Source organism: Ceratina calcarata, unplaced genomic scaffold (assembly GCF_001652005.2).
Source record: "Ceratina calcarata isolate Rehan_Ccalc_2016 unplaced genomic scaffold, ASM165200v1 scaffold23.2, whole genome shotgun sequence".
In the NCBI taxonomy this organism is placed as follows: Eukaryota; Metazoa; Arthropoda; class Insecta; order Hymenoptera; family Apidae; genus Ceratina; species Ceratina calcarata.
The window spans coordinates 271608-283181 of record NW_017144855.1 but is presented as its reverse complement, the minus strand read 5'-3'; the positions used below and the strand labels follow the sequence as shown (position 1 = coordinate 283181).

Here is an 11574-nt window from a genome sequence, read left to right as displayed (position 1 = left end):
GAGGAGAGAGTGAGAGGGAGCAAGAGAGAGAGAGAAAGGCTATGGAATAAGGAAAGGGTGGTTGCCACAGAGATGCCAGATTAAAAACGAAAGCCAACGAGAATCACCCCTTCCACTTACGTATACTATTCCACCGTATCCATGTGCTCCGAGCTCGGCACAATTTCGGCTTAGTAGAGAGAGAAGGCGAAACATCAATCGTCGCCAGTCGGCTGCGCGCCGCTTGGATCTTAACGTATCAGGAGCAAAAGCGACAAACTGATGTTTCGCCTCACTTTCGCCTTCTCTCTTTATTCAACCGAAGTTGAGCCGAGCTCCGAGCACACAGATACAGTGTGACAGTGTGCGTAAGTGGAGGGGCTGATTCTTGGTGGCTCCCGTCCTCAATCTGACATCTTTCGGTTGCCGTGCCGTTGCCAGCGTTGCCAGTATTGGCCTGTATCGCCTGTATAGCCTATATAGGTGACCATCAGTGGTGGTTGCGAGCAGGTGTAGAATTTTAACAGTGGTTTTTAACGGAAAGATTAATACGACAGGAATTGGTACAGGAAACAGTAACGTTTGCAAATAATCGTGTTCACTTTCAAGTTGCTTTAAGTACCGTTAACAATTGATGTAATTGCAAGTTCACCTAAAACAACGAAGTATTTTCCACCGGCTCGTACCGTGTAACTGTCTCGATCGATTTACCTTGCGTTTATTCTATAATGGAAGCTTTGATACCAGTAATAAATAAATTACAAGATGTATTTAATACTGTCGGCAGTGACGCAATACAATTGCCACAAATCGTAGTACTTGGTACACAGGTCAGTCTATAATCCGTACATCTTCGTAAATTAACAAGAAGTGTATTTGTATCTTTATAATATTAGTATTAGTGGTTCCCAAGTTAAATTTTTTTTGAGCATGCATACTTGAACAGTTTGTATTGTAGCATTTATTAAATCTAGATTTCTAATTTTGTCTCTCTCGCTTAAGGAATTCGTACATAATTGTCAGAGTAAAATACAGTGTAATTTGTTTTATTTTTCAGAGTTCGGGAAAGTCGTCTGTGATTGAAAGTTTAGTGGGCAGATCTTTCCTACCACGTGGTATTGGTATAGTGACGAGACGTCCTTTGATATTACAATTAGTTTATACACCCAAAGATGATCGTGAACGTAGAAATGCAGAAAATGGGACATTGGGCATGGATGAATGGGCCACATTTCTACACACAAAAAACAAAATATTCACAGATTTTAATGAAGTCCGTAAAGAGATAGAGTCTGAAACAAACCGCATGGCTGGATCTAATAAAGGAATTTGTCCAGAGCCAATCAACTTGAAGATATACTCATCATTAGTCGTCAGTTTAACTCTCATAGATCTGCCTGGTATCACAAAGGTGCCAGTTGGTGATCAACCGGAAGATATCGAGAGCCAAATAAGACAACTTGTATTAAAGTATATATGTAATCCTAACTGTATTATATTAGCTGTTGTCACTGCAAATACAGATATGGCTACAAGTGAGAGTTTGAAGCTTAGCAAAGAAGTAGATCCAGATGGAAGACGTACTTTAGCTGTTGTTACTAAACTAGATCTTATGGATGCAGGTATATTTTAGTAGTATGATCATCACATATTACAATTAACAACTTCTCATTTAATAAAACACTAATATAATTATTATATTTCAGGAACTGATGCCATTGATATATTATGTGGCAGGGTTATTCCTGTAAAATTAGGAATCATTGGTGTTGTTAATCGCTCTCAACAGGATATAATGAACAATAAAAGTATCCAAGAAGCATTGAAGGATGAAGCAGCATTTTTGCAACGCAAGTATCCAACTTTGGCAAACAGAAACGGAACTCCCTATTTGGCTAAAACTTTAAACCGTTTACTCATGCAACACATCCGGGACTGCCTACCAGAGTTAAAGGTAATGGATTGTAAATGGTAGAATTTATAGTATATATCACTAAAAAAATCGACACGTAATGTAATTTAGAACTTATATTTTTTTTAAATAGACGAGAGTAAATGTGATGATCTCACAATTTCAAAGTTTGCTGAATTCTTATGGCGAGGAAGTTAGCGACAAGAGTCAAACTTTGCTTCAAATCATTACTAAATTCGCGAGCAGTTATTGTTCAACGATCGAAGGAACTGCTAGAAACATAGAAACGAATGCACTGTACGGTGGCGCTCGAATTTGTTATATATTTCATGAGACATTTGGAAAGTCGCTGGATTCGGTGAAACCGCTGGAAGGTCTTACGAAGATGGATATTCTGACGGCGATCCGAAATGCAACTGGTCCGAGACCAGCTTTGTTCGTACCAGAGGTTTCTTTTGAATTGTTAGTAAAACGACAAATTCGAAGACTCGAGGAACCGTCTTTACGTTGCGTAGAACTGATACATGATGAGATGCAAGGTATAATACAAGACTGTGGTACGGAAGTGCAACAAGAATTGTTGCGTTTTCCGAAGTTGCACGAACGTATCGTCGACGTCGTAACGCATTTGCTACGTCGACGTCTCCCACCCACTAATCACATGGTGCAAAACTTAGTTGCCATAGAATTAGCTTACATAAATACTAAGCATCCAGATTTTCACAAGGACGCGGTTCTGGTATCATCTATATTAAAAAGTTCTGACATGGATCACCCAAAACAGAGCAAAAGATTACCTTCTGCTGCGAGTACCACATCTAGTACTATAATTCCAACTGATTCGGTAAGTAATTTATACTCGTTTGAAAAGATTTAATTCTTGTCCTTGAAAACTTGTTCCCTTACATTGTAAACAATAAGATTTCAAATGTCTCTGCCCTACTCATTTGTTCTCTATGCTATGTAATTACACACATGAAATATTTCTGACAGAACATAAAGTCAGTTAACAGTCGAGACGAAGTGACATCTTTTTCCGAGCAGGGTAAAGCGCAACAGGGACAGCAACCGGCATCGGGTAATTGGTTATTGAATAATCTTATGCCTCAAGGGAGACCCGATTCGGGCGGTTCGCTTGATGGTTCCCCAATAAGAAATCACGAGAGTAGCGTTCTATCTACGAATCCGATGAACGAGGTAAACTCCATCCTTATCGGTTTGTTCGGCGTGTTACACAACTAAGACATTTGTAATGTTCCTAACAGAATGCAAAGTCGGTCAACAGTCAAGATGAAGTTTTTTACGAGCAGAATAAGATTCAACAAGGACATCAAATGGTGATAGGTAATTGGTTATTAAATAATCTTATCCCTCAAGGAAGAATCAATTCCAGTAGTTCGCTTGACGGTTCTCCAGTAAGAAATCGTGAGAGCAGCGCTTCTCCTAATCCAGTTCCAAGTGCAACTCCCGCGATCGAGGTACAAAAAGCATCACCGCAACAAAAGCCCGTAAATCTACTGCCAGAGGTACCGGTGCAAACATCTCGTAAACTGAGTGAACGAGAACAACGAGACTGTGATGTAATCGGTACGGAAGAAATTATATTTGCTTACAGAAAGGAAAGAACATTTTATGAAGTATATTTATTTATTTACATGCACTTTCATTTTTTACAGAAAGATTGATAAAATCGTACTTTTATATTGTAAGAAAATCTATTCAGGATAGCGTACCAAAGGCTGTCATGCATTTCCTAGTCAACTATGTAAAAGATAATTTACAAAGCGAACTCGTGACACATTTATATAAGTCGGACCACGCTGACGTTCTACTGAACGAGAACGAACACATTGCCGTAAGACGCAAAGAAGCTGCAGATATGCTAAAAGTATGTCCGAGGATCTTTCTCGCACCATAATTAAATATACTCAGTGCGTTCATCAACCAAAATAAATTATTTTGTTGCAGGCATTAACGCAAGCAGGTCACATAATTAGCGAAATTCGAGAAACGCACATGTGGTAATTTAAATTTACGCATGACTCACGCAATCAGTTTATAGTTCAATTTAGACATTTTTGATGTTTTAATAGATAAACTGTATGAATGAGGCCACGTGTACGTTCGATCACTGTATATAACTTGTATTTTTCATGAAAGCAGTGTTTAAGATTATAGGAATAAGTTTTTAAGTTTTGCGCATTTTCTTTTAGTTTCATTTTATAGATATGAAAGAGAAGACGATATCATAAAATGCGTACATACATTTATAACAAATGCCAATGTTAAGCGAACGAAGTTAATACCACCGATAATAATGGTGCTCATGTCGATACGCCACATCTTATGATGAGTATTGGCATGAGGACCATTATTATCGGTCGTATTATATCACATAAGCCTTACTGAGCTTATGTGAATATTCAATTTATATCGGAAGCATCGTTACTTCCAGTGTAGAAAGCTAGTGTAAATGATGGTGGGCACAGTGCTATTTGTTATTTTTTGTAATATCTTGCACTGTAGAAGATTGAACAAAAAAGATGTGCTTTATTTAATACAAAAAGTATCACAATGGATTTCGTTTTTTAGTATTTGTAATATGGATCTTTGAGCCATTTGTATGTCTGTGCGCGTTCGCACGTGTATGTATAATAATAGTAACACATTTAATGAATTATATTTGTTGACTTGTTGTTACTGAGAGGTACAGCCAAATTGATTGTAACATTGGATAATACATTGTTGTGTTTTAATAGTTTCCATGTTGGGTGCAGCAAGAAACTTTTCAATAAATTGTATGTGTTGAAGTAGCTGAGGCACAGCCTGTTCGTAATGGCGCTCATACATTTTAGAGATGGCACTTATTCTTTTCGCAATCGATTTTTGCAACTGATTCTTCAGTTTTTTAACGTCTATCTTCTCACCACAGTTGCGACATTGTTTACCTGACACGTCGTATTCATTTTTCTGATTTACCGTGCCAATAATTTCTGAGCATGTTCTGCATTTAATATTCATTGTTTCGGATAATGGATATTGCCAATTCTGTGTGCAAGCTTCACACGCACACAAAAAGCAGTATTTCTTCCATAAATATTCGCGTCTCGTTATTCTCTCTTCGCTGATCCAGTGCGGTCCGTAACAATCGAGGATCTCCGTGCCTTTGCCGATAAATCGCATGGTTCGCACTACGACTATCCCTGCAGAAAATGATTTATCACTAGATCTATTCAAGAAACCTTGGGTTCCGTTCATTACAAGGGTATTTACCTGATGGATAATTGTGACGAACGACATTTGGATAACAGCTATGATTTATAAGACTAACTGAGGGATAAATTGCCCCGCCTACGAATCTTGGCTCCCAAACATGCGTTTTTTTATCATATACATTTTCTACGATCTCATAAGCATTACAATTAATAGCTTGGAGGGAATGTAACATTGCTACAGCTAAAGAGATGAAAGTCTCTTTCAAGCAAATAACATCCGTTTTATTCAAAACAAAAGTAAGGCATTTGGCCAGGAATATGGCCTCGAGAGCACGGACAAGATTCACGTTAGGTTCCATTTTCGCGCAATTCGTTTCTAAATTTAATATGGTACGATAATCGTGGGGGCTATAAATTTCGCTTATGCCTAAGGTGCTACGTTCTTGGTTCGTGGATGCTACATAATGCCGAAGAAACTCATTTAGATAAGGAATTTCACTTTTTCCCGTGTTATTGTTAAACTGTTCGACGCTCGAAGATAAAATTCCTAATACGATCATTCTGTACGCTAGCAGCAAGTATGAATTATGTCGTGCTTGTTCAGTATCGTTTTCAAAGAAAGTATCAAATACGAGACATTCATACTGATGATACATTTGCCATGCTTCTCTGCGACATTTTTCCGAACAGAAAGATACCTGCAGAAGGACAAACTTATTTATATTTCAAATGTGAACAACGAAATAATAAAAACGGACGAGTATTATATGACTGTATTACTGACTGTTTGACAAAAATGGCATGGAATTCGAACGCTATCGTTCGATTTGAGAGTACAGTGACAATGTAAGCAGTTTCTTTCGAGCGCACCCTTATTCGTACTGAAAGCAAATGGTTCTTCGACGATAAGGACAGATCCTGCTTTAATGTTTCTATTAGCTATAAGATGCCGACCTCGCGCCTCATCGAATTGTAACGCCACGGCATCAGAACAACTTTTAAGAACACTATGTTGTTTTCCATCAACAACAGGTATCGTTGGTATACGATCTACCGAAACCGCGTTCTCCAGAGGATCGCTCCGACCCATCTTGCATTTTCTGCGCAGTTTTTTGTCTTGGGAAGAGGATACCTTCAAATACTTTGTGCATTCGCGCTCTAATCGGGTGCATGCTTCTCTACGTTCCGAGAAATCATTCGCATCATAAAGGTTTTCAAGAAGTGCAAGCAAGCATTCACAATATTTCAAGCATTTTGCAAAAGCTTTCGAATCGTACCAGTACTGGACGCAATCGAAAAGTACGTCCAGGAACAGTCTACTAGCTACACTGGCCGTAAACAGTGTTTCGGTAAGGATACTACTTCTATCCACTTCCTCGTGCACAACTCCATCCTCTGTTACTGTTCCATCATGATATCGTTCGTAAAGCTGTGTCGCTTTAACGTCATCCTTACCCTTGTACGATTCGATAATTTTTACGTTTTGAATACATGGAACATCTAACAGAATTTTTATCATTCCTTCTCTATCGCCTTTCTCAGACAACTCCTTGAAACGATTCGAACACGGTTCCGCAAGTGCAGCGTCGTATGCGATTTTGAAAAATTCGCTAAATTTCTTGTTCCTAAAAGAATTTTGTCCCATGCAATATAAATGCATACCATTAAAATTGTTTTAACAAATTCTCGCGCGACTGTACCGCGGCGAACTTTAAATTAGACCTCTAAATTTACATATACCGACGTACGTTTAATCGAAGACGAAAATAGATTGAGCAACCGCTTATTCCATTTTCGCGTACACTCAGTGACATTGCATATTATATTCTTCGAATAAAGCATTTATTTGCAGTAAAAGATTTGCTAATATTTATATAAATACATTCACTGAGCTTATTGTTACAATTATAGGAGTTGGAACGAAGTAAGAATATTTTTTGAATTATACGAATAAATAAATTGTGAGAGACATGGTTTATTGCTTACCCATTAGTACAAGACATGATTTTGTAGAGAACTTACGAATTATTATTAATTAATTGTATGAACACTCGTATGTTTGTCGCACATACAAGACAAGACGAATGGGCTGTGACGAATTCTAAAATTAGATATTAGCTCTTGCTATAACGACACGATCGTGGCACCTGTTGTATTTAAGTTCAAAATTGTTAAAGGATGATATACAAATTAAATAAAATAGCTTTTTTTCAATTGCCATTATAATAACAGTTCATAAAAAGTATAATATCGTAGTATATAAATCGGAATTTTCAAAATCGACTACCATAGTCGAATTTATAAAAATAAGCAATAAGTAACGTAAAATCGGAGGCTTGCACTCAATGCAAGTAATATTGGAACAGTAATATTGGTACAATAAATTGAACGTTCTGTTTCAAATCAAAATTTAAACATTGATTTTTATTGCTACTTTTTTACGGTTGATGTCACTACTGTAGACAACCATTGAGAGGATTGAGAGATCGAGATCGAGACATCGAGAGAGATACAGATACACTGTGCCTAAACCAGCCTAAACGTCACATGATAGACACGGGTGTGATTCTTTCCTTATTTCGTACGTGAGATGTTATTTTAAATATTTATGAGCATACGATTCATTTAGTAAAAGTTGTAACTGATCGTTTACTGACATTTCTCTGTTTCTTTCAACACTTAAGTCTTAAGCTGAAACTAGCGCGATGAGATATATCTTGGGTGCAACTTTTACGGGCACTGCTACCGCAACTAGTCTTGTATTAGGTATTAATTTACTTTTACTCATTTCTCGATCGTATTTTTTTTATCTTTCTGCAGGCTCTGCAGTTCTTAAGTAATATTTACTTTCAGTATTGTATCATGTATTTACTGGGAAAGGAGAACGAGTCAGTATTGCATGGTGAGTAAACACTTGTGTTAGATATTCTTGTTATTCTTAGTTTAAATTATAATTATGAAAATATGTGTTTAGGTTTTTGGAAAATACATCACCATACATGTGGGCCACCCTCGGTATTGGACTTGCAGTTGCCTTATCTGTAGTTGGTGCTGCATTGTAAGTTACAATTATTTTAAACAACAGTCATATTTCTGTACTTTTTAAATGCCATTTTTTAATGTCTACGTATCTAGAGGAATTCACACAACAGGAGTTTCGATCGTTGGAGGTGGTGTAAAAGCTCCAAGAATTAAAACAAAGAATTTAATCTCTGTAATCTTTTGCGAAGCAGTGGCTATCTATGGTTTGATAACTGCTATTGTATTATCTGGAATGTTAGAGAAATTCTCGTATTCGACAGTCATAGCGAACGATGCTCTTCACACTCAGAATTGGTTGGCTGGTTATTTAATGTTTGGAGCTGGTCTGGCTGTTGGTGTTGTCAATCTAGTTTGTGGCATAGCTGTTGGTATTGTCGGTTCTGGCGCAGCTCTTGCTGATGCAGCCAATTCTGCTCTTTTTGTCAAGATACTAATCGTAGAAATTTTTGGTTCCGCAATTGGACTTTTTGGTTTAATTGTTGGAATTTACATGGTAAGTTATTAGAAAATATTTTATTTTTGAGCATATTAACTGATTCCTTTGTATTTCCAGACATCTAAAGTAAAAATGGGAAATAAGACATAAACTAAAAAGTAAACCCAATGTCACAAACTACTTGGAACCAGGAAGTTTTATTCCATTCATTCCATTTGATCATGGTTCAACAGAAAATAAATATAAGAGAAAAAATGAGTTTTTTGTTAAAACAAATATAAAGATAAATTTGTTGTTACACCTTAGAAACCTTCATATAAGGATCTCTGTATATCAGATGTGGATAAATAATTGTGTAGTAATATAATTTTCATTGCTATAATGCAGTTTCGTACATGTAATATTGTGAGTGCGTTATAGCGCTCCCTTTTATGAATCCATTTATTGTATATACTTTTAATTGAAATACTATATTAAAATATAATTCTATACTTACAGGTATTCGTGCATAAATGTATAAAAATATGCTTAAACATTAAATGTTATTTCTGTTTAAGTCTGCCGTAGATAAAATTAAAAGGTTATTCTTTATTTGTTTAACAGTATAAAAAGTTCTTAGCAAATAATATATAAAATCATGATATACGTAGTCAACACTGTTAGAGATTCTTCATCCTCGATGTAAAGTTATAAGTAATATGATTGAATAATGATTACATGTATACCACAATATCATACTTAGTGGTTCAGTATTTCATGAATAGTTTTAAATGCCCTCTCTACACACTTAACATAGTCGCTTGCGTTGCAATGGTTCTTATAACTCGACACGCAAGCCCCCAATCTTTCATCTTGAATCATGTATCTGAATATTACAGGGATTGTTATAAACAGATAGTGTTACTGCTCTTACATACATACATATGTATATTTGTAAAAATAACAATGAAGAACTTACCCAATTCCATAGCCATCATTTACCACTGATCCAAAGCCGCCAGCAATTATGTTTGGGTCTGAAAGAGTTGATGTAGATAAAATATTGTGATTAATATAATCATACGCTGGGTCCTCGAAAATAGCTGGTTTTGGTGTATCTGACTCTTCCCACATTTTTTTCAATGCAAACAAATGTCTATCAAATCCTTGCCCTATAAGGTCATAACAAAACGATTTTATATTTCATCGTTTATGGATTTTATTGTAATATGTAATAAATTACCCATAACAGCTTCTTTAGTCAGTTTATTATGTACGTCACCACATTTAATTATTAAATTTTTTAGTTCGGACAAGGAAACATTGCGATTTTTCTGAATTATCATCTCGCATGCTTTCTTCGTTTCTGTCGTACAAGATCTAAGCGTTTCTGTTCGACCATGTTTATATGCTGCTGTACTACAAGATTCATACGTCGGTACTGCACGATTATGTTGATAATAATACGCCAACTGGAAAGCTAGCTGCATAATTGCATCAGGACTTACTCCAAACTTTTTGCACTTATTTTTGCCAAATTCAGTAAATATCACATGATCAAGATTCAGTTCATTAATCCATTCCACATATTTTCTCTTTTCTGTATTAATAATGTCTTGTACCTTATTATCTATATTAAATTGGAGCTTCTTAACTTTGATTGCTCCTTGTGGAAGATGTTCGATATCACTACGACAAAATCTTGGTTGTTTAGTTATATCTTTATGTATATCCTTAAAATAAAGAAGGGAACGAAATATAATCAAACATAGGAATTGCTTAAATTGAATCTTAGTATTGTTTACCGTAAGAAACCTCAGTACTGCTACACCATCACCCCATGAATGTTCAAAATTTATTCCTGCATGTCCATCTTGTGTAACGATCAATGAAAAGGACTTGTCAAACCACCTGTTTGTTCCATCCGCGTGAAGATACGTTCTAAGTAACTTATTGTAGTTAACACCAATAACGTTATTACTGTCAGTACCAATACTTTCATCATCTAATATCATCATAAATATAGCAGAATCTATTTTCTGCAGAATTTCATGATTACCAATATGTGACAAATGATTTCTTGCATCGGCCCACAAGTCACGCTTTGATGTTGTAAGGACTCCAATCGGATATTCATTTGCTGATGTATTGTCTTCTAAAATGAACTTTAGACAACTAGCTATTGCATGTGGTTCATAAATATATCCATCTTCATCTATTACATCAAAGGTAAAAAAATTTCCTTTTCTCATTACTATTATATGCTTGCCTGATTTATCCTCATAGATTTCATCTTTTTCTAATTTTGGTAATCTTGTCGTATTAAACAAGTTATGGTACTGTGACATATCCAATGGAAATGCCTAAAATAATAATTTATTATTTGCTGTATTATAAAGAAGTAAAAATACATTTTAATTTATCATAATTGCTAGTTTACCTTAAACAGATAAGCCCCGTACCAACTAAATTTAGGTGGTAGGGACTTTGCAGTTGTTTGAAATATATTACTGTTAGCTGTTTTTGGCTTTAAAAAGAATATCTCAGGCCTTAGAATATTCTCTTTTAATGATTTCATAAATCTTAGTGATGATATAACAAGATTTGTTGCTTGTACTAATTGTGTATTATAATTTGGATCCGATGTTGGTAGAAGAACTAAGAAGGGATTATAATTGATCGGCAAAGACTTACGGTCTTTCAAATATAAATCAAACCAGGGTTTACTGATATAACTGGTATGAACATTTTTTGCATTCTTTTCAATCAGTCTTCTCTGTAGTTCAGTACCATCTTTAGATAAAAATTCATTAACATAAATTGTAGTCTTTTTGAACTGGTCTTCAGATAATAATGGCTTTTGTGCACTTAGATATCTTTTACATGTATCTTCTAATTTTGGGATAGGTAAGCGTGGTAGAGATGGTTGAAAATGCATTGTTGGTATCTTACTTCTTTCCAAATATTGATACTCATCATCTCTTTTAGTAGATATGCTCCTGTAGTAAGAG

General features: G+C 35.7%; 4 protein-coding genes across 7 annotated transcripts; 2 read left to right on the top strand and 2 right to left on the bottom strand.

Annotated features, from left to right (window-relative positions):
• Nucleotides 1–403: 403 nt before the first annotated feature.
• On the top strand, nt 404–4568 carry Drp1 (dynamin related protein 1). Of its 3 annotated transcripts, XM_018020618.2 has the most exons (9): nt 404–809; nt 1037–1601; nt 1686–1933; nt 2025–2735; nt 2885–3088; nt 3157–3235; nt 3308–3478; nt 3568–3779; nt 3860–4568. In XM_018020618.2, exons 1-9 carry the CDS (start codon nt 708–710, stop codon nt 3914–3916), a joined length of 2349 nt encoding a protein of 782 aa, XP_017876107.1. In that variant the 5' UTR covers nt 404–707; the 3' UTR covers nt 3917–4568. The 3 variants fall into 3 exon arrangements, with proteins under 3 accessions (XP_017876107.1, XP_017876106.1, XP_017876105.1); XM_018020617.2 differs by having other exon boundaries at nt 2936–3088; nt 3157–3478; XM_018020616.2 differs by having other exon boundaries at nt 3157–3478.
• Nucleotides 4422–7200, bottom strand: LOC108622615 (SET and MYND domain-containing protein 4). Its single transcript, XM_018020622.2, has 4 exons — nt 7093–7200; nt 5891–6731; nt 5165–5804; nt 4422–5094 (listed from the first exon to the last, which is right to left on the bottom strand). The coding sequence occupies exons 1-4, from the start codon at nt 7107–7109 to the stop codon at nt 4589–4591; spliced, it is 2004 nt and encodes a 667-aa protein (XP_017876111.1). The 5' UTR covers nt 7110–7200; the 3' UTR covers nt 4422–4588.
• Nucleotides 7201–7562: 362 nt separating this feature from the next.
• LOC108622619 (Vacuolar H[+] ATPase PPA1 subunit 1) lies at nt 7563–9314 on the top strand. Of its 2 annotated transcripts, XM_018020630.2 has the most exons (6): nt 7563–7687; nt 7791–7872; nt 7960–8008; nt 8081–8164; nt 8242–8641; nt 8702–9314. In XM_018020630.2, exons 2-6 carry the CDS (start codon nt 7812–7814, stop codon nt 8732–8734), a joined length of 627 nt encoding a protein of 208 aa, XP_017876119.1. In that variant the 5' UTR covers nt 7563–7687; nt 7791–7811; the 3' UTR covers nt 8735–9314. The 2 variants fall into 2 exon arrangements, with proteins under 2 accessions (XP_017876119.1, XP_017876120.1); XM_018020631.2 differs by lacking the exon at nt 7563–7687 and having other exon boundaries at nt 7694–7872.
• Nucleotides 9153–11573, bottom strand: CPT2 (Carnitine palmitoyltransferase 2; the record flags this gene model as incomplete). The annotated part of the gene is made up of 5 exons (XM_026811635.1): nt 9153–9449; nt 9543–9735; nt 9807–10296; nt 10369–10926; nt 11004–11573. Coding segments are annotated over 5 exons (1938 nt in total), but the record flags the coding sequence as incomplete, so codon positions are not given.
• Between the last annotated feature and the right edge of the window lies 1 nt (nt 11574).